Below are 19,542 nucleotides of genomic sequence, written 5' to 3'. Positions count from 1 at the left end.
TATAACACAGAAATATACATAGATAGATATATCTTGCCATTGTCTTTAAACAATCCTCACAGCTACTATTACCTATTAAAGGCTATATATGCACATATACACACATATAATTACGTAAAATATAAATGAATATAATTAAAATATAAATTACTACTATTACACACACATATACATAGATATATATCTTGCCATTGCCTTTAAAGGATCCTTTCATATTAGCTATGAAAGGCTATATATACTTATATATATATATATATACACACACACACATACACACATATATATTTAGCTTTTCATGGGTAATAGTAGCTGTGAGGATCATATACACACATATATATAATAACATAAAATATAAATGAATATAAATAAAATATAAATTACTATTACACACATATATACATAGATATATATATATATATCTTGCCATTGCCTTTAAATGATCCTCACAGCTACTATTACCTATGAAAGGCTATATATGCATATATACACACACACATATATAATTACATAAAATATAAATGAATATAACTAAAATATAAATGACTACTATTACACACACATATATAAATAGATATATATCTTGCAATAGCTTTTAAAGGATCCTTTCATATTACTTTTGAAAGGCTATATATACTTAAATATATATACACACACACTTCACATACACATATATACATATATATAGCTTTTCATGGGTAATAGTAGCTGTGAGGATCATATACACTTATATATATAATTACATAAAATATAAATGAATATAACTAAAATATAAATTACTACTATTACACACACATATACATAGATATATATCTTGCAATTGCCTTTAAAGGATCCTTTCATATTACCTATGAAAGGCTATATATACTTATATATATACACACACACTTCATATATATATATATATATATATATACATACATATATATAGCTTTTCATAGGTAATAATAGCTGTGAGGATCATTTAAATGCTATATATATATATATATATATATACACACACACACTTCATATTTTTATATATATATATATATATTCACATATATATTCATATATATATATATATATATATGAATATACATATATATATATATGCATGGATGTGTATATCCCCTTGAAATAACGTCTCAATGCCGGCCCCTTTTTGAGGCCTACCAGAAAGGCCTTACCTGAGGGAGACACGCTGCACAGGTGCTTCTCCTCGCCACCGCCTCACAGAAATGAGGGAGGGACGGCCTGTGGTGGAGCCAAGCCCCGCCCACTCCCGCAAGGCCCCGCCCACTTCGCGCGCGCGGATGGGGAAAGCAGCGCAGCGCAGCCAATCGGATTTCTCCGCTCTTACGGTTGCTAGGTAGGACACGCAAGGGGAAGGGGAGGAGCCACGAGGAAAACGCAGTCCGATTGGGCCAGCGCCGCATCCGCCTCGGTAGCCAGGCAACGGTTTCCATGGCGAGCCGAATCCACACACTGCAGATGCTGATGGAGACCAAGAGGAGGCCTTCCTACGTCCATTGAGGGGCCAACACTAAGCAGCTCAGTGTTCCCAAGAAGAGGTGAGGCCTTTTAATCAAGGATAAGGACTAATTCGTTGTTGTGGTTATTTATTCTGTGTCATTCCCCCCCCCCCCCCAAATTTCTGGGCTTTAAAGTATATGGATTTCACTCCCCAGAATCCCTCCTCATTAGCCAATGCTGCTGAGGTTTCTAGGAGTTGGAGTCCAAAACTGCTGAAGGCCTAGAATTTGGGAATGGTAGCTCTGTTTTGCATATTGTTACATAGAATCATAGAATCAAAGAGTTGGAAGAGACCTCCTGGGCCATCCAGTCCAACCCCATTCTGCCAAGAAGCAGGAATATTGCATTCAAATCACCCCTGACAGATGGCCATCCAGCCTCTGTTTAAAAGCTTCCAAAGAAGGAGCCTCCACCACATTTCGGGGCAGAGAGTTCCACTGCTGAACAGCTCTCACAGTCAGGGAGTTCTTCCACAGTTCTTAACACTAATTATAATAATTATATTAAATGAACAATTATTACAATCATTATATTAATGAGTCCCCTTCGGGGTCAGAAGGGCAGAATATAAATGTTTTAAATAAATAAGCAAATAAATATTTACGTCACTCCGAAAGGCTGCATCAGATAAAGGGAAAATGTGGCGGGAAACGAAACCAATTTCTGAGTTTTGGGATATAAAGTTTGCTTCAAGGGAAAACCTGTCAGATTAGGCATTGTCTGGAAACCAAGTTCTTGTGCCATGGAAATCCTGTTCAAGTGGTCTTGATCCTGCGGAGTCTTTTTAGCCTTTTGGATTGTCTTTGCATACTATTTGATTCCTCGAATCCTAGAGTTGGAAGAGACCTCATGGGCCATCCAGCCAAACCCCATTCTGCCAAGAAGCAGGAATATTGCATTCAAATCACCCCTGACAGATGGCCATCCAGCCCCTGTTTAAAAGTTTCCAAAGAAGGAGCCTCCACCACACTCCGGGGCAGAGAGTTCCACTGCTGAACGGCTCTCATAGTCAGGAAGTTCTTCCTCATGTTCAGATGGAATCTCCTCTCTTGTAGTTTGAAGCCATTGTTCCATTGCGTCCTAGTCTCCAGGGAAGCAGAAAGGAAGCTTGCTCCCTCCTTCCTGTGGCTTCCTCTCACATATTTATATGTGGCTATCATATCTCCTCTCAGCCTTCTCTTCCTCAGGCTAAACATGCCCAGCTCCTTAAGCCGCTCCTCATAGGGCTTGTTCTCCAGACCCTTGATCATTTTACTCGCCCTCCTCTGGACACATTCCAGCTTGTCAATATCTCTCTTGAATTGTGGGGCCCAGAATTGGACACAATATTCCAACTCCGTGTCATTCTTTCCCCTCCCCCAATTTCTGGGTTTAAGGTGTATGGATTTCACTCCCCAGAATCCCTCCTCCTCCTTATTATTATTATTATTATTATTATATTTATGTTCACATTGCTTTACAAACCCAAAGGGGACTAAAAGAGGCTTGCTTTAATAATTGTAATACTTGTTTAATTTAATATAATGATTGTAATAATTGTTCATTTAATATAATTATTATAATAAGTGTTAATTTAATATTGGCTTCAAACTACAAGAAAGGAGATTCCATCTGAACATGAGGAAGAACTTCCTGACTGTGAGAGCCATTCAGCAGTGGAACTCTCTGCCCCGGAGTGTGGTGGAGGCTCCTTCTTTGGAAGCTTTTAAGCAGAGGCTGGATGGCCATTTGTCAGGGGTGATTTGAATGCAATATTCCTGCTTCTTGGCAGGGGGTTGGACTGGATGGCCCATGAGGTCTCTTCCAACTCTTTGATTCTATGATTCTATTACTGTACTGCACTACACCATTATATTGTAATACTAGCCATCCCCTGCCACGCGTTGCTGTGGCCCACATGGGGGTTCTGTGTGGGAGGTTTGGCTCAATTCTATTGTTGGTGGCATTCAGAATGGTCTTTGATTGTAGGTGAACTATAAATCCCAGCAACTACAACTCCCAAATGTCAAGGTCTATTTCCCCCAAACTCCATCTGTGTTTATATTTGGGCATATTGAGTATTCGTGCCAAGTTTGGTCCAGATCTATCATTGTTTGAGTCCACAGTGCTGTCTTGATGTAGGAGAACTACAACTCCAAAAATCAAGCTCAATGCCCACCAAACCCTTCCAGTGTTTTTTGTTGGTCATGGGAGTCCTGTGTGCCAAGTTTGGTTCAATTCCATCTTTGGTGGAGTTCAGAATGCTCTTTGATTATAAGTGAACTATAAATCCCAGCAACTACAACTCCCAAATGACAAAATCAATTTCCCCAACCCTACCTGTATTCAAATTTATGCATATTGGTTATTTGTGCCAAGTTTAGTCCAGATCCATCATTGTTTGAGTACACAGTGCTTTTTGGATGTATGTGAACTATAACTCCAAAACTCAAGGTCAATGCTCACCAAACCCTTCCAGTATTTTCTGTTGGTCATGAGAGTTCTGTGTGCCAAGTTTGGTTCAATTCCATCGTTGGAGTTCAGAATGCTCTTTGATTGTAGGTGAACTATAAATCCCACCCACTTCAACTCCCAAATGACAAAATCATAATTATTTGAGTGATGGTCACTCCTTGTGTTGTGAGACGTTTTGTTGCCAAATTTGGTGTGATTTCGTTCATTGGTTCTTTTGTTTTTAAAGTACTCATTATACACAGAGCATTTTTAGATAGATAGATAGATTATTAGTAATATTACATGTAATATAAAATATATAATTATAATATTGTATTATTAGTAGTAGTATTATTATTAGTAGTAGTATTATATTGTATTACCCAGTTTGGATCCCCAGATGTTATTCCCAATTCACCATGTAAACTGGGAATGATGGGAAATGCAACCCAACAGCACTTGTGACTGAGATTGGAGAAAGATTGAAGGGCATTGTAAAGTCAGACATCATATCCATAAGCCTTATACCTAAATTCAAACCTCGCTGTCCTGACTAAGCAGAATGAAATGCAGCCTTCCAGATGTTCCTGTCTCCCAACTTTCACCAGCATGTCCCTGATGTGTAATGATGAGGAATACAGGAGTTGTTGTCCAGCATCTGGAGGGGGGGGCACATGGGGGGGGTGGGCTTGGGTTTTACATGTGTAGACTAGATGATCTGTTCTATTTCTGTGGTTCTGTGATCTTGAGGCACAGGTGATGCTTTCATCACTCCTTGCACAAAGCTGTGACTCTGGGAGAGAGAAAATAATACAATGCAACCCCAATATTTTAGGGAATCATTATCTGTGGTTTCATTTATGTATATTTGACAAATGGTGTCTTATCTGGGCATTTTCTGGGTCTTACAGTGTGACTCTGTAGTCCACAGGTGTACCCCGCTCCCCAATGCACCTGGAGGTCATTTGTTGTTCATTTGTTCAGTTGCTTCCGACTCTTCATGACCTCCTGGACCAGCCCACGCCAGAGCACCCTGTCAGCTGTCACCACCCTCAGCTCCTTCAAGGTCAATCCAGTCACTTCAAGGATCCCATCCATCCATCTTGCCCTTGGTCGGCCCCTCTTCCTTTTTCCTTCCTTTTCCCCCAGAATCATTGTCTTTTCTAAGCTTTCCTGTCTTCTCATGATGTGGCCATTTAGGAATCATCATCATCATCATCATCATTTAATAACTTATTAATCGTTTTGTCGAAGGCTTTCATGGCCGGAATCACTGGGTTGTTGTAGGTTTTTCCGAGCTATATGGCCATGTTCTGGAGGCAATTGCCTCCAGAACATGGCCATATAGCCCGGAAAAACCTACAACCACCCAACTTATTAATTGCCCTCCATCCGAGAATGCTCTAGGCGATTTACAGCTAAATTATAAAAGATAAAATACATACATACAAAATTTAAAAATCAACAGAGATCGAATGCTCTAGTAAAAAGCCCGGTCTTAAGTGCGAGAGTAAAAGGCCCTAAGTCACGCATGGCTCTCATGTAGGGCGGCAAGGAATTCCACAAGGCAGGGGCAGAAATAGAAAAAGCCCATCTGCGTCTGGTCCTTAGTGCACTTCTCTAGGACCCGGTATATGGAGTAAGTCACGTTGGGCTGGTCGTTGCGACCTCCGATGATGGAGAAGGAGAGGCGGTCCCTAAGATACGATGGACCCTGGCCGTAAAGAGTTTTAAAGGTCAGAACTAGCATCTTATACAAGCCACGGTACTCAGTTGGAAGCCAATGTAAATGTTGCAGCACTGGTGTTATATGGCATCTCATGGCCGTTCTTGTGAGTAGCCTGGCTGCTGCATTCTAAACAATACGAAGCTTTCGGGTCGTAGACATCGAAAGGCCCACATACAGGGCGTTGCAATAGTCCAGCCTAGATGTGACCGTGGCATGGATGATAGTTGCCAGAGTCTCGTCAGATAGGTAGGGTGCCAGTTGCCTCGCGGTAAGCCAAACATTTTCAGTCAGGCTGTAGGGGCAAAGAAACCAAAATATTTCCCAAAAAGCAGGAGCCCCCTTTCCAATAGGGAGGGCGAAGAAGGACACCACGAAAGTTGAATCTTCATACTGCAAAAAACTATTTATTGTGAGGCCATAGCAATAACGGCAAACATCGTTATTGCTATGTCATCTCTGATTTAATTGCCATGGCTCAAAGCTTTGGGATCCTGGAAGTTGACATTTGGTGAGGCATCAGATTATTTGGCAGGGAAGGCAATGAAGGTGGATTTATTCACAGCATAGATGCACCCCCAAGATTTTATTTTCCATTGCTGGAATCTTTGGTGTTCTAACCCTTCTTTTTACAGAAGGAATTCTAAACCAGAAGTGGCTGTAATGGCCAAATGAAAAAGAGTGCACTTTGGGTCACCATGGATTACATTTGGCAGCAAATACTGGAACAGTCCCCTTTATGGGTCTATGTTTTAGAAATAGAGGTGTGCATTAAATTCGATGGCACATTGGACTTGAGAAAATATGGTAGATTGAAATGCTGATATATAAAGGATGGGAGAAGGAGCAAACAACTAAGGAATACTGGGATTTGTAGGAAGAAGGTCAGAAGTGTTTAAGCTCAAAAGGAATGCAGACTTGTCAGGAGGAAGGAGTTAAAAAGTGAACATTCAGAGGAAAATAAAAGAATGAACAATCCATAGTTGTATTGTGTGGAGAAGATGGAAAATTGCTAAGGGCTCTTCCCTCTAAAGGAAGGCAGAAAAAGAAAAAGAGAATAAATGATGCAGCGAGAAAGTTCCAGCCCAAATAGATAAAGTGGTGATATGGGAACACTTGGTTGCTTTAAATATATTCACATCTCCAGAGCTAGATAAACTGCATCCAAGGGTAGTAAATGTACTTGCAAGTGCAGCTCCCGAGCCTAGAACTACTATTCTTGAAAATTCCTATAGAACATGAGATGTCTATATATAGTAGAGGTGAAGAAATACTGATCTTAGAAGCAGAGAGAGGAATCAGGCAACTATGGACATGTGGAGCAGAAAAATCACTCCTGGGGAAGCTTTGGCCCATCAACAGCAAGTAATGGGTACTTATTGCACCACATTGTGCACAATCCATTGCTGATCTACCACTCTCTTCCTTGCATAGGAATTGCTGCATTTCTTTAACAGATCTATATAAATAAAATGTAATGTTCGTTTGTGGTATTCACAGAACTCAAAAACTACTGGACACATTGGCACCAAATTTGGACACAAGACACCTAACAACCCAATGTATGTCCTTCACTAAAAAAATGATTTTGTCATTTGGGAGTTGTAATTGCTGGGATTTATAGTTCACTTACAATCAAAGAGCATTCTGAACCCCAACAACGATGGAATTGAACCAAACTTGGCACACAGTTCTCCCATGACCAACAGAATATACTAGAAGGGTTTGGTGGGCAGTGTCCTTTGGTTTTGGAGTTGTCGTTCACCTCCATCCAGAGATCACTGTGGACTTAAACAATGATGGATCTGGACCAAACTCTACAAGAATACTCAAATGTGAACACTGGTGGAGTTTGGGGAAAATAGAATCTTGACATTTGTGAGTTGTAATTGCTGGGATTTATAGTTCACCTGCAATCACAGAGCATTCTGAACCCCACCGATAGAATTGGGCCAAACCTCCCATACAGAACCCCCATGTGGGCCACAGCAGTGTGTGGCAGTGGGCCGCTAGTTTTTAATAAATGGAGAGGTGGAATAGGAGGAGGGCAGAGTTATACTACTGGAATTGTGGCCACAGCACCTTGGATTGCCAAAACATTGCAATAATGAGACAGTTTCAGTAGTGCAATATTGATGGCCATCATGCCAACAAATTGTCTGATTGTGTGAATGGCATGCCATTGTAGCATCATGAAACAATATCAACTTCTGTCTGTGCCTGCAAGAAGAGTTCATGGTTAACTGCCACAGAATCAGTAATTAGCATCCAGTTCATTTAGATTTTTGTTTTCTCGTTAGGAGAATCACGAAACCCATTCTGCTTATTGTCAACATATGGATTATCGTCACTGGCTTAAGTAAGCCCATGTTAAATTTTGGGCAGACAATGCTTCCTTGCATTTTTTCTTTTTTTTTATGCCAATCGTGTTGGCATAAACCACTAAAAAAGCAGGTCGGCATCTATGAGAGGCTCAATCTTAACATTTTTTTTTTGCAGGGTTAAACCTAGATTAGCACAATCTTGAGAAATCAATCTAATGTCCTTAGTTAATATGATACGAGCATTACAGTCTGTTAATCTTTCTTAAACGTTTTCAAATTATGTCAGTGACCTTACAGTTGGCCTCGCTGCCCAGAGAAGTCTTGCTGTTTCATCAGGATTTATTAGGAGTGACGGTAGACTTCTAATCAAAATCTTATGCCATGGTCAAGAGTAAAGTGTGTGTGTGTATATATAGTAGTGAATGTTTTCTTCCCTCCCTGTCTACACTGAGGCAAAGAGTATAGTAGTCTAGATAAAGCATGGGCAAACTTCTGCCTTCCTGGTGTTTTGGACTTCAGCTCTCGGAATTCCTAATAGCCTACCAGATGTTAGGAGTTATAGGAGTTGAAGTCCAAAAGCACCTGGAGGGTCAAAGTTTACCCATGCCTGGTCGAGATTGAAGGAAGAAATAGTCTCCTCTGCTTTGGTCATACTTTACCTGGAATAATCCTGTTTCTAGTCCTGGACAAAGCAATTCAAGAAGGACATTGACAGGCTGGAAGGTGTCCAGAGAAGGGCAACCATAATGGTCCAAGGTTCAGAAACCATGAATCCCTCTGAGGAGGAGTTTAGGAAACTGGGTATCTTAGCCTGGAGGAAAAAAAAACATTAAGTGGCAAACATGATAACCATGTTTAAATATTGGGAACAAAGTCATACTGAAGATGGAGGCAGCTTGTTTTCTGCTGCTCCAGAGACTTAAAACATGGAGCAATGGATTCTATTACACGGCAAGAGATTCCATCTAAACATTGGGCAGTAAGAACTGTTCAACAGAGAAAGGCACTCTTGCCTGGGAGTGTGATGGAGTTCCCTTCCTTGGAGGTTTTGAAGCAGTGGTTCACAACTTGTGGGTCCCCAGATGTTTTGGCCTTCAACTCCCAGAAATCCTAACAGGGTCTGTGGCGCAGCTATCTAAGATAACGTCTGACCAAAAGGTCATGAGTTCGAAGCCAGTCCAGGTCAGAGTGAGCTTCCGACCAATTGTGTAGCTTGTTGTCGACCTTTGCAACCTGAAAGACAGTTGCTTCTGTCAAGTAGAAAAATTAGGTACCATCTATGTGTGGGGAGGCTAATTTAACTAATTTATGAGGCCATAAAAAACACTCCAGCAAAGCACCCCAGCAAAAGCATGCAGGGAATGCGGAAGTACTTCATCAGTGTCGCAGATGGACAATTAAAGCAACAGCTCCCCTGGCAGCCAGAAAAGTTAAATAGCCTCTGACTGTCTGTCTATATCTGTTGTGTGTCTTTGGCATTGAATGTTTGCCATATATGTATACATTGTAATCTGCCCTGAGTCCCTTGTGGGGTGAGAAGGGAATATAAAAGCTGTAAATAAATAAATACTGTAAATAAATAATAAATAAACAGTTGATAAACTGGCAGGGGTTTCTGGGAATTGTTGGCCAAAACACCTGGGGACCCACAGGTTGAAAACCACTGTTTTGAAGCAAACGTTGGATGGCCATCTGTCAAAAGTTTCTGTCTTTCTGGCTGGCAGAAAGGGGTTGGATTGGATAGACCTTGAGGTCTCTTGCAACTCCGATTTCCAGGTGATTTTTGCTCCCTGCAGATCATACCCAAAACTCCTCAAATGCATAAAACATGCAGGAGAACTTCCCCCATCTCTCTAGAACTCTTCACTCCTATGAAATGCCTCGATTTTTCATCCAAATTGGTGAACACTCTTGCTGGCATTTTGAAATAGAAAGGAGGGTATGTTGGCACACTCTGGGGTCGGAGTCAGAGAGTAGAAAAACATGGAACAGCAGATTCAAACGGCAAAAAAGGGATTCCACCTAAACATTACAAAGAATTTTCTGATGGAAAGAGCTGTTTGACATTGGGATATGCTACTGCCTTGAAGTGTGGTGGAGCCTCTTTCTCTGAAGTTTTTAAAATAGAGGCTGAATGGCCATCTGTCACCATGTATGTTCACATGCATGACAGAGGTTTGTATTGTCAAAGGCTTTCATGGGTTGTAGGTTTTTTCGGGGTATATGACCATGTTCTAGAGGCATTCTCTCCTGACGTTTCGCCTGCATCTATGACAAGCATCCTCAGAGGTTGTGAGGTTTGACTGGATAGTCCTGGGGGTGTATTCCAGATCTTCTGTTTTGTATGATTCTATGATTCCCTGTATCTGTGAGTCGTACCTTCTACTCGTGTGAAAGAGATCAAGTGAGTGGTACCAAGGTTCCTCTGCAGGGGAGATGCTATAATTACTCTGAAATCATCCTTGTGACTCATTCACTGTGACATTTGCTGGCTGAGCTCTGTTTGGGAATGGCATTTACCGACTGAGCGGTGCAGTCACATCCGTTTAGATCAGCAAACCTAGTTCTGTCCTCACATTTCTTAGATTATCTAACAGTGAATCAAGCTAAAGAAACAACATAGGAAAGGAAAAGGGCAATTCTGTCAAAGCAAATCAGGTCTCATTCTAGTTTACTTCAGCAGCTGAGTTCAGATATCATACCTAACCATAGTTTCAGATAACTACAGTTAGAATTTTCTGGCAAACTTGGGATTTTGTCAACATTCCTTTATGGGAAGCAGAGCAACAGAGCTATAATTGTTGTTTTTTAGGGTTGTTGCAGGTTTTTGGGGCTGTATGGCCATGTTTTAGAAGCATTATCTCCTGACCTTTTGGGGACGGCGCGAGTGGCACCACCTATGTGTAGAACTGTTAGTTGTAAGATTTAAACTGCTTAAAATGCTTAAAATGCCTTTAAACTGCTTAAAATGCCTTTTTGCTCTGCTTATGTATAGTTGGATGGATTGATTACTTATAGCTGTCAATCAGTCCTGTTTGGCTCCACCTCTTCCTGCAGGAGGGGAGTGCTTCCTTTCTTTTCATTCTGCCATCGGAGTTTCTACCAGATGGACTTGAGTAAGAGACTTGACTCTAAAAGACCCTGATTTAAATTACCTCTCAGCACCAGTTCTGAGGTTTTTTACCCTTGAGACTTGGGCTTCATGTTCAGACCAACCTGAACGACATTGGAAGTCTCAAGCGCCTTCAGACCTGTTCTTTTGGCACCAAAGGAAGATCCTGAGTCTTCAGACATAGGCCATCTGAACTGGGGTTGTGGTTTGCTCCGGCATTCACAGCCATTGAGGAAAGAGGAAACTTGGAAAGGCTTCTCAGCTTCAAACACCTTGGACCCAGGACTAACTGAGACTGTAACGTATATTTTCCTTCACCCCTCTGAGTTTCCAGCTCATTGCTTTAAAGAAATAACTCTTTGTGGTCAATAAAACTTATTTTGAGTTATTTACAGCGGTTTGGGTTTTTTGGGAGTTCTAGTTTCCTGTGGAAGGGCAAGAAGCAATCTCCTGGGGAAAGATGCCACGTCCATCCCTCCTTCATTAAGAATAATAGCCCCAGGTGCGACGGCACACCTTTTACCTGCGTCTGTTGCAGGCATCACACCTAGCTCCAACAGACAAGAGTTCTTTCTCCCACCCTGGACTTTCCACAGATATATAAACCTGATTTTCCTAGTTTCCAACAGACCCTGGGGTTATGTAGGGTGTAGTCATGGTTGTTAAAGAGGTTTGAAATGCGATGACTGCCAGAATAATGACCAGAGTGTGTTTTGTAGCAAAATGCAGGTCTGTTTTGGAGGGTTGATCTTTGTTGTATGTGTGTTTTGGGCTTTGTAGGTGTGTCCAGGTAATCATCTCTGCTATGTCCCTTTAAGTTACTTTCCCTTTTGTTACAACCTGCCACTCAGCCCAGAAGAGCCATAAAGCAATCATGAAAGCTATAAAGCAAACACAGTGAGTGTTTGAACAGTTGCTTAATAGCTGTATGGAGTGTTTTAGAGGCAATTTAAGGTGTATCCACACCTCTACCTGTTTCTACAGATTTTCACTCATAAAAATGTCAGCTATCAAGCAGATGTTTGTGGGGGAAAACTACAAGAAAGTTTAGCACATCATGCACACAAGATGATGCACTGAGATTGGCTAGTTTCCCACTGAAAACACAGAATACAGGGGGTGGCAAAGCAAGATGCATTACCCTGTAATGTGTGCAACAACACTTATAAAACCTTATTCCATCTTTTGGAAATAAGGCCTTCTTCTTTTTTTGACGGAGGACTCCATGCTCTGGCTCCATCTGTCATCTTCAGCTCCTCACAGATGTCCCTTCTCCCACAGAGAAAGCAGAGGTGGAACACCCACTCGCCTTCCCAATTTTCCAACTTGTTTCACATAAGTATTTATTTGATCATAGAAGAAGAGCTTCAGGTCACCTTTGATGCCCTTGTTTCTTCATCTTTTCAAATGTTATCACCATCATCTCCTCACCCACTGCTCCTTCTTTCATCTTTCTCTTCCCCCACCTCTTCCATTTCATATCCACCCTCCTCTGCTTCCTCCTCCATTTAATCTTTCTCCTTCTTCTTCCTGGGTTTTAGCATTTCCTTTTCTCTTCTTCTCCTTTTCTGCCTAAGAGTTTTATCTTCGTTCTCTTAACTCTTCTTCCCCCTTCTCTATTTTAGCCCTTCTTCTTCCCCACTCCATTTTTCTTCTTTCTATTCCTCCTCTACTTCATGTTTGCATCTATTTTTATCTCCTTCTCCTCTTCTCCGTCTCCATTTTATCTTTCTTTTCTTCTCCTGCATTTTCATCTTGTCTTCCATTTTTATCATTCTTCTATTTTCCTTCTCCACCTTCTCCTTCTCCATCTTCTCTGTTTTTTTATCATTATCTTCCATGTTCAAACTGTCATTGTCCTGGTCTCTGGGTGAAGGAGAAGGAGAAACTAAAAAAGAAGGCGAAGTCCTGAAAATGCTTAGGGAAAAAAGTCTATGGTATAAAATTTAGGTAGAAGGTGTGAATTGCATTTTTGTTGTCATTTCTTCATTCAGTCACTTCCAACTTCATGACTGTGAGAGCCGTTCAGCAGTGGAACTCTCTGCCCCGGAGTGTGTGGAGGCTCTTTCTTTGGAAGCTTTTAAACAGAGGCTGGATGGCCATATCTCGGGGTGATTTGAATGCAATATTCCTGCTTCTTGGCAGAATGGGGATGGACTGGATGGCCCAGGAGGTCTCTTCCAACTCTTTGATTCTATGACTTCATGGACCAGCCCACGCCAGAGCTCCCTGTCAGCCGTCGCCACCCCCAGCTTCCTTCCTTTTTCCTTCCTTTTTCCCCAGCATCATTGTCTTCTCTTAGCTTTCCTGTCTTCTCATGATGTGGCCAAAGGACTTTATCTTTGCTTCTCATATCCTTCCCTCTAGTGAGAAGTTAGGCTTTGGACTGGTTGGATCTTCTTGTGGTCCAAGGTACTCTCAGAACTTTCCTCCAACACCACAGTTCAAAAGCATCTCCCTTCGTTCAGCCTTCCTTATGGTCCAACTCTCACATCCATAGGTGACTACGGAGAATACCATTGCTTTCACAATGCAGATCTTTGTTGCCAGTGTGATGTCTCTACTCTTCACTATTTTATCAAGACTGGTCATTGCTCTCCTCCCAAGAAGGAAACGTCTTTTGATTTCCTGGCTGCAGTCTGTGTCTGCAGTCATCTTTGCATCTAGAAATACAAAGTCTGTCACAGCCGCCACATTTTCTCACTCTATTTGCCAGTTATCAGTCAGTCTGGTTGACATCATCTTGGTTTTTTTTAATGTTTAAATGCAACTCAGCTTTTGCACTTTCTTCTTTCACCTTGGTTAGAAGGCTCCTCATCTCCTCCTCACTTTTGGCCATTAAAGTGGTATCATCTACATATCTAAGGTTAATGTTTCTTCCAGCAATTTTAACCCCAGCCTTGCATGTTTTCCCCAGATGTCACTGCTCACCTATTAAACCTTTCTTGCCCAAATGTCAACTAGCAAAGCCAGGCGGAAGGTGCAAGCACCATCTCTGCTTCTTCTGGGATGGTGCCATCAGTATCCAAATACATGTGCTAGATGCTTTCTTCGATAGTGGAAATGAACACCAAATATTTTGAGGATTCAGGTGTCCTTTTGGAGCCCTGAAACAGTTACGGGGAGACTAGAGAGCTAGTGAGACTAGAGAGCTATGGTTTGAGCATTGGACAGTGCTGGAGACTGGTGTTCAAATACCTGATCGGCCATAGAAATCCATTGGATGATCTTAGCTCACTCTATCACCTCAGAGGAAGGTGAAGGCAAACTAATCAGAATGTTTCTGTGGCAAAAAAAACAGTGCTGCTCTGGAACAAGTATTTTATTTACTCGTTTTACTACAGAAATAGGGCAAAGGGTTGAATGAGATGGTGGCCTCTTCCAGCTCCATTCCTATGATTCTAACTGCTTTCTTTTAAAGCACAACCTTGTATTTCTACTATCAACAAATTAAGGATTAATATTTCTATTTTCTTATACAGCTTCCATCTTTGTAGCAATGCATCAAAATTGCTTCTATGACTTGTGAAGCTAACCTGATGCAATCTGTGTCGTCTCCTACAGGAAGAAGAATGGCATTTGCACCTCCAAAAAAACTGGAGGGCCCCAAGATGCAAACCAAGATGAGCATGTGGACACCACTAAATCACCAGCTCATGAATGATAAAGTGAGTATCTCAGAATGTTGGGTTCGTCTAAGACCACCCATGGGCCACATGTTGTCTCCCAGGGCCAATTTTGTGGACCCAGGTCCCTTTATGGGTCAAAAATTATGGTAATCATTTTGTTTCAGAATGCTCAAAAATGCCCTCTACAGCATGTCATTTCTCCTTTGCTGCAAAATTTATCAAATGCATAATTTTGCCCTGAAATACTCCCAAATGCCCTTTGGGGAGTATGTGGGACATGTCCATCACATTATTTGCCTCCCATCCAATTAAAATCGAGGGCAGACCTTTTTTGAAACAGGAAGTGACTAGGAAGTGACTTCCACTCACTTCCTTTTGCCTAAAATCATCCAGAAACTCCACCCAAACATGGTAAAATGCCCCAATAATAATAAGAATAAGAAGAAGAAGAGGAGGAGGAGGAGGAGGAGGAGGAGGAGGAGGAGGAGGAGGAGGAGGAGAAACAACTGGAAAAGATGGCATGATATGAGGATTTAAAGGCTGAACTGCAAAAACTCTGGCACAAACCAGTAAAGGTGGTCCCAGTGGTGATCGGCACACTAGGTGCAGTGCCTAAAGACCTTGGTCTGCACTTAAACACAATCGGCACTGACAAGATTACCATCTGCCAGCTGCAAAAGGCCACCTTACTGGGATCTGCACGCATTATTCACCGATACATCACACAGTCCTAGACACTTGGGAAGTGTTCCAATACAACAGCCAGCAGACTGATCTTGTTTGCTGTGTGCTCAACTTGTTGTGTTTCTAATAATAATAATAATAATAATAATAATAATAATAACTACTACTTTATTTGTATTCTGCCGTATCTCCCCAAGGGGACTCAGGGTGGATTCCAACATAACAATGTCAAACATTCAATGCCTACATAAGGAGTCTTAAGATCGTGTGGGGAGGTTCTGCTCTTGGTCTCACCTTCCTTGCAGGCACAATTGGCAGTGACGAGAGACAGGGCCTTCTTAGCGGTGGACCCTACTGAGAAGACCCTGTCTCTCGTCCCCACCAATCTGGATTATCTATTTGATAATTTGGATTATATTGGATTATATGGCAGTTTAGAAGGGGCCTCGGAGTCCACAATGAAATTATATCCCTGCATTGTGCACTTAATGTAGTTGGACCTACATGCTTTTGTATTACAAAAATCTGTACTCCAAGACTGGGAGGATAAAATATTTGCAATCTGTTGTTCTGTGACTGCAAGACTTTGCTGCATTAGTTGCACACAAATGTGTATTTTCAGCTCATATTCTATCTTAAAAATGTATTTTTGGGAGCCCCTGGTAGCGTAGTGACTTAAGCCACTGAGCTGCTGAATTTGCTGACCAAAAGGTCGCAGGTTTGAAACCAGGGAGCAGCGTGAGCTCCCACTGTCAGCCCCAGCTTCTGCCAGCCTAGCAGTTCGGAAATATGCAAATGTGAGTAGATGAATAGCTACCACTCCAGTGGGAAGGTGACGCCGCTCCATGCAGTCATGCCGGCCACATGACCTTGGAGGTGTCTATGGACAACGCCGGCTCTTCGGCTTAGAAATAGAGATGAGCACCAACCCTCAGAGTCGGACACGGCTGGACTTAATGTCAGGAGAAAACCTTTACCTTTACTTTATATATGCCTAGTCCTAGTTCGTGTTCCTCTTCTTTCCTTTACCTTTTCTTCCCTTTCTTTTCTGTTTGATGGAATGAAACTTTGGGGTGGTTATATCAACAGTGATGATTTTATAAGGGATTAACAAACAAGCTTTAGTTTCCTAATGGATCATGTCACTACCCTGATGGATGTGTAAGGGCCCCGAAAGCAAACATTGCATGCTTTTATGATTAAAGCCTGTGAGGTGCACTTTGGAAAATAAAACGCAAATACATTAACCGGGGAGAGTTGTAATTCTATCTCTCCGGGACATTTGCCATCGCCTTGTAACAAAGACATCTCTCTCTCCTACAAGAAGACTGTAGGTAAATATAGGAATATTGTCCAAGTCCTGAACCAGTGCCTGGCTGCTGTGACAGTCTGGATGAGGGCAAGCAAATTGAAGTTGAATCCAAACAAGACAGAGGTCCCCCTGGTCAGTTGCAAGGCTGAACAGGGCATAGGGTCACAGCCTGTGTTGAATGGGGTTACACTCCCCTTGAAGGCACAGGTTCTCATCTTGGGGGTCCTCCTGGACTCATCACTGAGCCTGGAATCCCAGATTGCAGCGGTGGCCAGGGGAGCGTTCGCACAATTAAAACCTGTGCACCAGCTACACCCATATCTTGGGAAGTCAGACTTGGCCACGGTGGTCCATGCTCTCATTACATCTAGGATAGACTACTGCAATGCACTCTACATGGGGTTGCCTTTGAAGACTGATCAGAAGCTTCAAATAGTCCAACGAGAGGCAGCCAGGTTAATAACTGGGGTACAGGGAGCGTACAACTCCCATGTTACACCAGCTCCACTGGCTGCCAGTTTCTACAGGGCACAATTCAAAGTGCTGGCTTTGGCCTATAAAGGCCCAAATTACCTGTCCGAACCCTATGTACCATTGCGGAGATTAAGGTCGTCCGGGGAGGCCTGTTGCAACTCAGAGTAGGCTGCACTTTGCTCCCAAACACCACCACACAAGAGCTGTAGATTTTGTATTTTATTGAGGAAAAATCCAAGTCAAAACATAGAATAAGCAATGCAGAGTTCTAAAGACAATGCAAAACACAGTTCCAAAGGTTCTCAGGTAAGAACATAAAACATAATCCTTAAAGCAATGGTCAAATCAGAGTCCATGGTAAAAACAGTGAAACACAAGCCCCAAGAATCACGATGCAGGAAGCCCAAAGCGTGCTGCTGTAGAGCCAAGATTATTCCATAGAAGTTTTCATGCCAAAAGCCACGTTGAACTGACACCTTCCCCCTGTTAACCAGAAGCCTAAATACTTTTTGCCAATGAAAACATTTAGCTCTTGCCAACATGAAAGCATTACGGTGACCTTTCACCGACCTAGCTTCTTTCTTGCTGGCTATCCGTGAACTCCTCCTGACCCGCCAATCTAAGCGTTCCTGCCTGCTCATTAAATCACTATCAAAGCTCTCTTCTCTATCAGCGTGAGACGGCTGAGAAAGAGAAGGCCTCTGCACCTGGTCGTTATCTAACTCACTGGCATTCTTTTCCCATGAGAACTGACTTGTTGACCTCTCCGGTGCACTGTCTGCAAGAGGCACAGAGAAAGAAGCAGGCCCAGAAATCTGAATCCCATCATCCTCTTCATCAGGGAACATTTCAGGCTCACAAGAGGGCTCAGTTTTAGGCTCATCAAGCTGAACCACAACAAGGCCCTGCTTTCGTCCCGCCATTGTCACAGGCGCGATTGGTGGGGAAGAGAGACAGGGCCTTCTCGGTGATTGCTCCCTGGCTATGGAACTCCCTTCCTGGTGAGATCAGGTCGTCCTCCTCCCTCCTGTCTTTTAGAAGGATGGTGAAAACTTGGCTGTGGGACCAAACTTTTGGGACAGAGCAATAAAGCAGCAATAGGAAAGATGACCAGGCCAATTAGATTTGACGTGGATGACTAGGGCTGTTTTAAATGGTGTATTTTAATATTTTGATAAATGTTTTTTAATGTTTATGTATGTGAATTTGTGTCCCGACATTGAATTTTTGCCGTGTATATGCTGTGTATTGTCACAGGCGCGATTGGCGGGGACGAGAGACAGGGCCTTCTCGGTGATTGCTCCCCAGCTATGGAACTCCCTTCCTGGTCCCCTTCAGAGTGAGAAGGGTGGAACATAAATGTTTTAAATAAATAAGTAAACATATGGGAGGAGAGGAAATACAGCCATGCCTCCACATTTCCTCGAGTTAGAGGTGGAGACATTAAATTGCAGATATCAGTCCTGCAAATGATGCAGACGATGGTGATTATTTACACAAGTAATTTCTAACAGGCTGTTGAGTCCTTCCTCCTTGAATCTCTTTTAAAAACCATTTCTTCCTGATTGTTTTCCTTAGGTATTTGAAGAGAGAAGAAACTTGTTAGGAAAATGGGTAATCATCTTTTTTGTTAATTATGCCCCCCGCCTCGCTTAATCTCTTTTAATTGTACTTTAATTGAAGTGCGCAAAGCCTCCAGCACTCAGTTCAGACCAGTCCATGCCAAGAAATGCCTCGTGCTTGTCATTTGTGCCATTGACACAGAAAGTTAGCCTCTTGAAAGCTAATTATGGTGAAAATATACCATAGAATCATGCTGAAGAACTTAGAAAATGTATAAAGTCCCGAAACATGTCGTTTGGTGAGTTACTTAGAATTATCTTCCAGAAAACTGATATTTTAAGTTGTGGACTACATCACTAAACTACAAATCTCAGGATTTGACACAATAGACCCACAGCAGTTAAAGTCATATCAAATGTGAGTAAAATGACTAAAATGATCAAGGATGACTAAAATGATAAAGGGTCTGGAGAACAAGCCCTATGAGGAGTGGCTTAAGGAGCTGGGCATGTTTAGCCTGAAGAAGAGAAGGCTGAGAGGGGATATGATAGCCATGTATAAATATGTGAGAGGAAGCCACAGGGAGGAGGGAGCAAGCTTGTTTTCTGCTTCCCTGGAGACTAGGACGCAATGGAACAATGGCTTCAAACTACAAGAAAGGAGATTCCATCTGAACATGAGGAAGAACTTCCTGACTGTGAGAGCCGTTCAGCAGTGGAACTCTCTGCCCCGGAGTGTGGTGGAGGCTCCTTCTTTGGAAGCTTTTAAACAGG

At 42.2% G+C, this 19,542-nt stretch overlaps 2 protein-coding genes across 5 annotated transcripts in view; one reads left to right on the top strand and one right to left on the bottom strand.

Moving 5' to 3' along the window:
- Window positions 1-1,238, bottom strand: part of FZD3 (frizzled class receptor 3) — a 75,452-nt gene extending 74,214 nt beyond the window's left edge. For all 3 annotated transcript variants that reach the window (XM_060754694.2, XM_060754696.2, XM_060754697.2), the window contains exon 1: window positions 1,167-1,238. The gene's annotated coding sequence lies outside the window, so the exon portion shown is untranslated. The remainder of the gene's footprint in view (window positions 1-1,166) is intronic.
- Window positions 1,239-1,383: 145 nt separating this feature from the next.
- FBXO16 (F-box protein 16) overlaps window positions 1,384-19,542 on the top strand; it is a 36,673-nt gene continuing 18,514 nt past the window's right edge. For both annotated transcript variants that reach the window (XM_060754699.2, XM_067462585.1), the window contains exons 1-3: window positions 1,384-1,550; window positions 14,672-14,775; window positions 18,785-18,820. In XM_060754699.2, coding sequence (XP_060610682.2) covers window positions 14,680-14,775; window positions 18,785-18,820 — 132 coding nt within the window. In that variant the 5' untranslated portion in view covers window positions 1,384-1,550; window positions 14,672-14,679. The remainder of the gene's footprint in view (window positions 1,551-14,671; window positions 14,776-18,784; window positions 18,821-19,542) is intronic.

Source organism: Anolis sagrei, chromosome 1, assembly GCF_037176765.1.
Source record: "Anolis sagrei isolate rAnoSag1 chromosome 1, rAnoSag1.mat, whole genome shotgun sequence".
NCBI lineage: Eukaryota > Metazoa > Chordata > Lepidosauria > Squamata > Dactyloidae > Anolis > Anolis sagrei.
The sequence above is the reverse complement of the archived record's forward strand: the minus strand, read 5'-3'. Positions and strand labels throughout refer to the sequence as shown.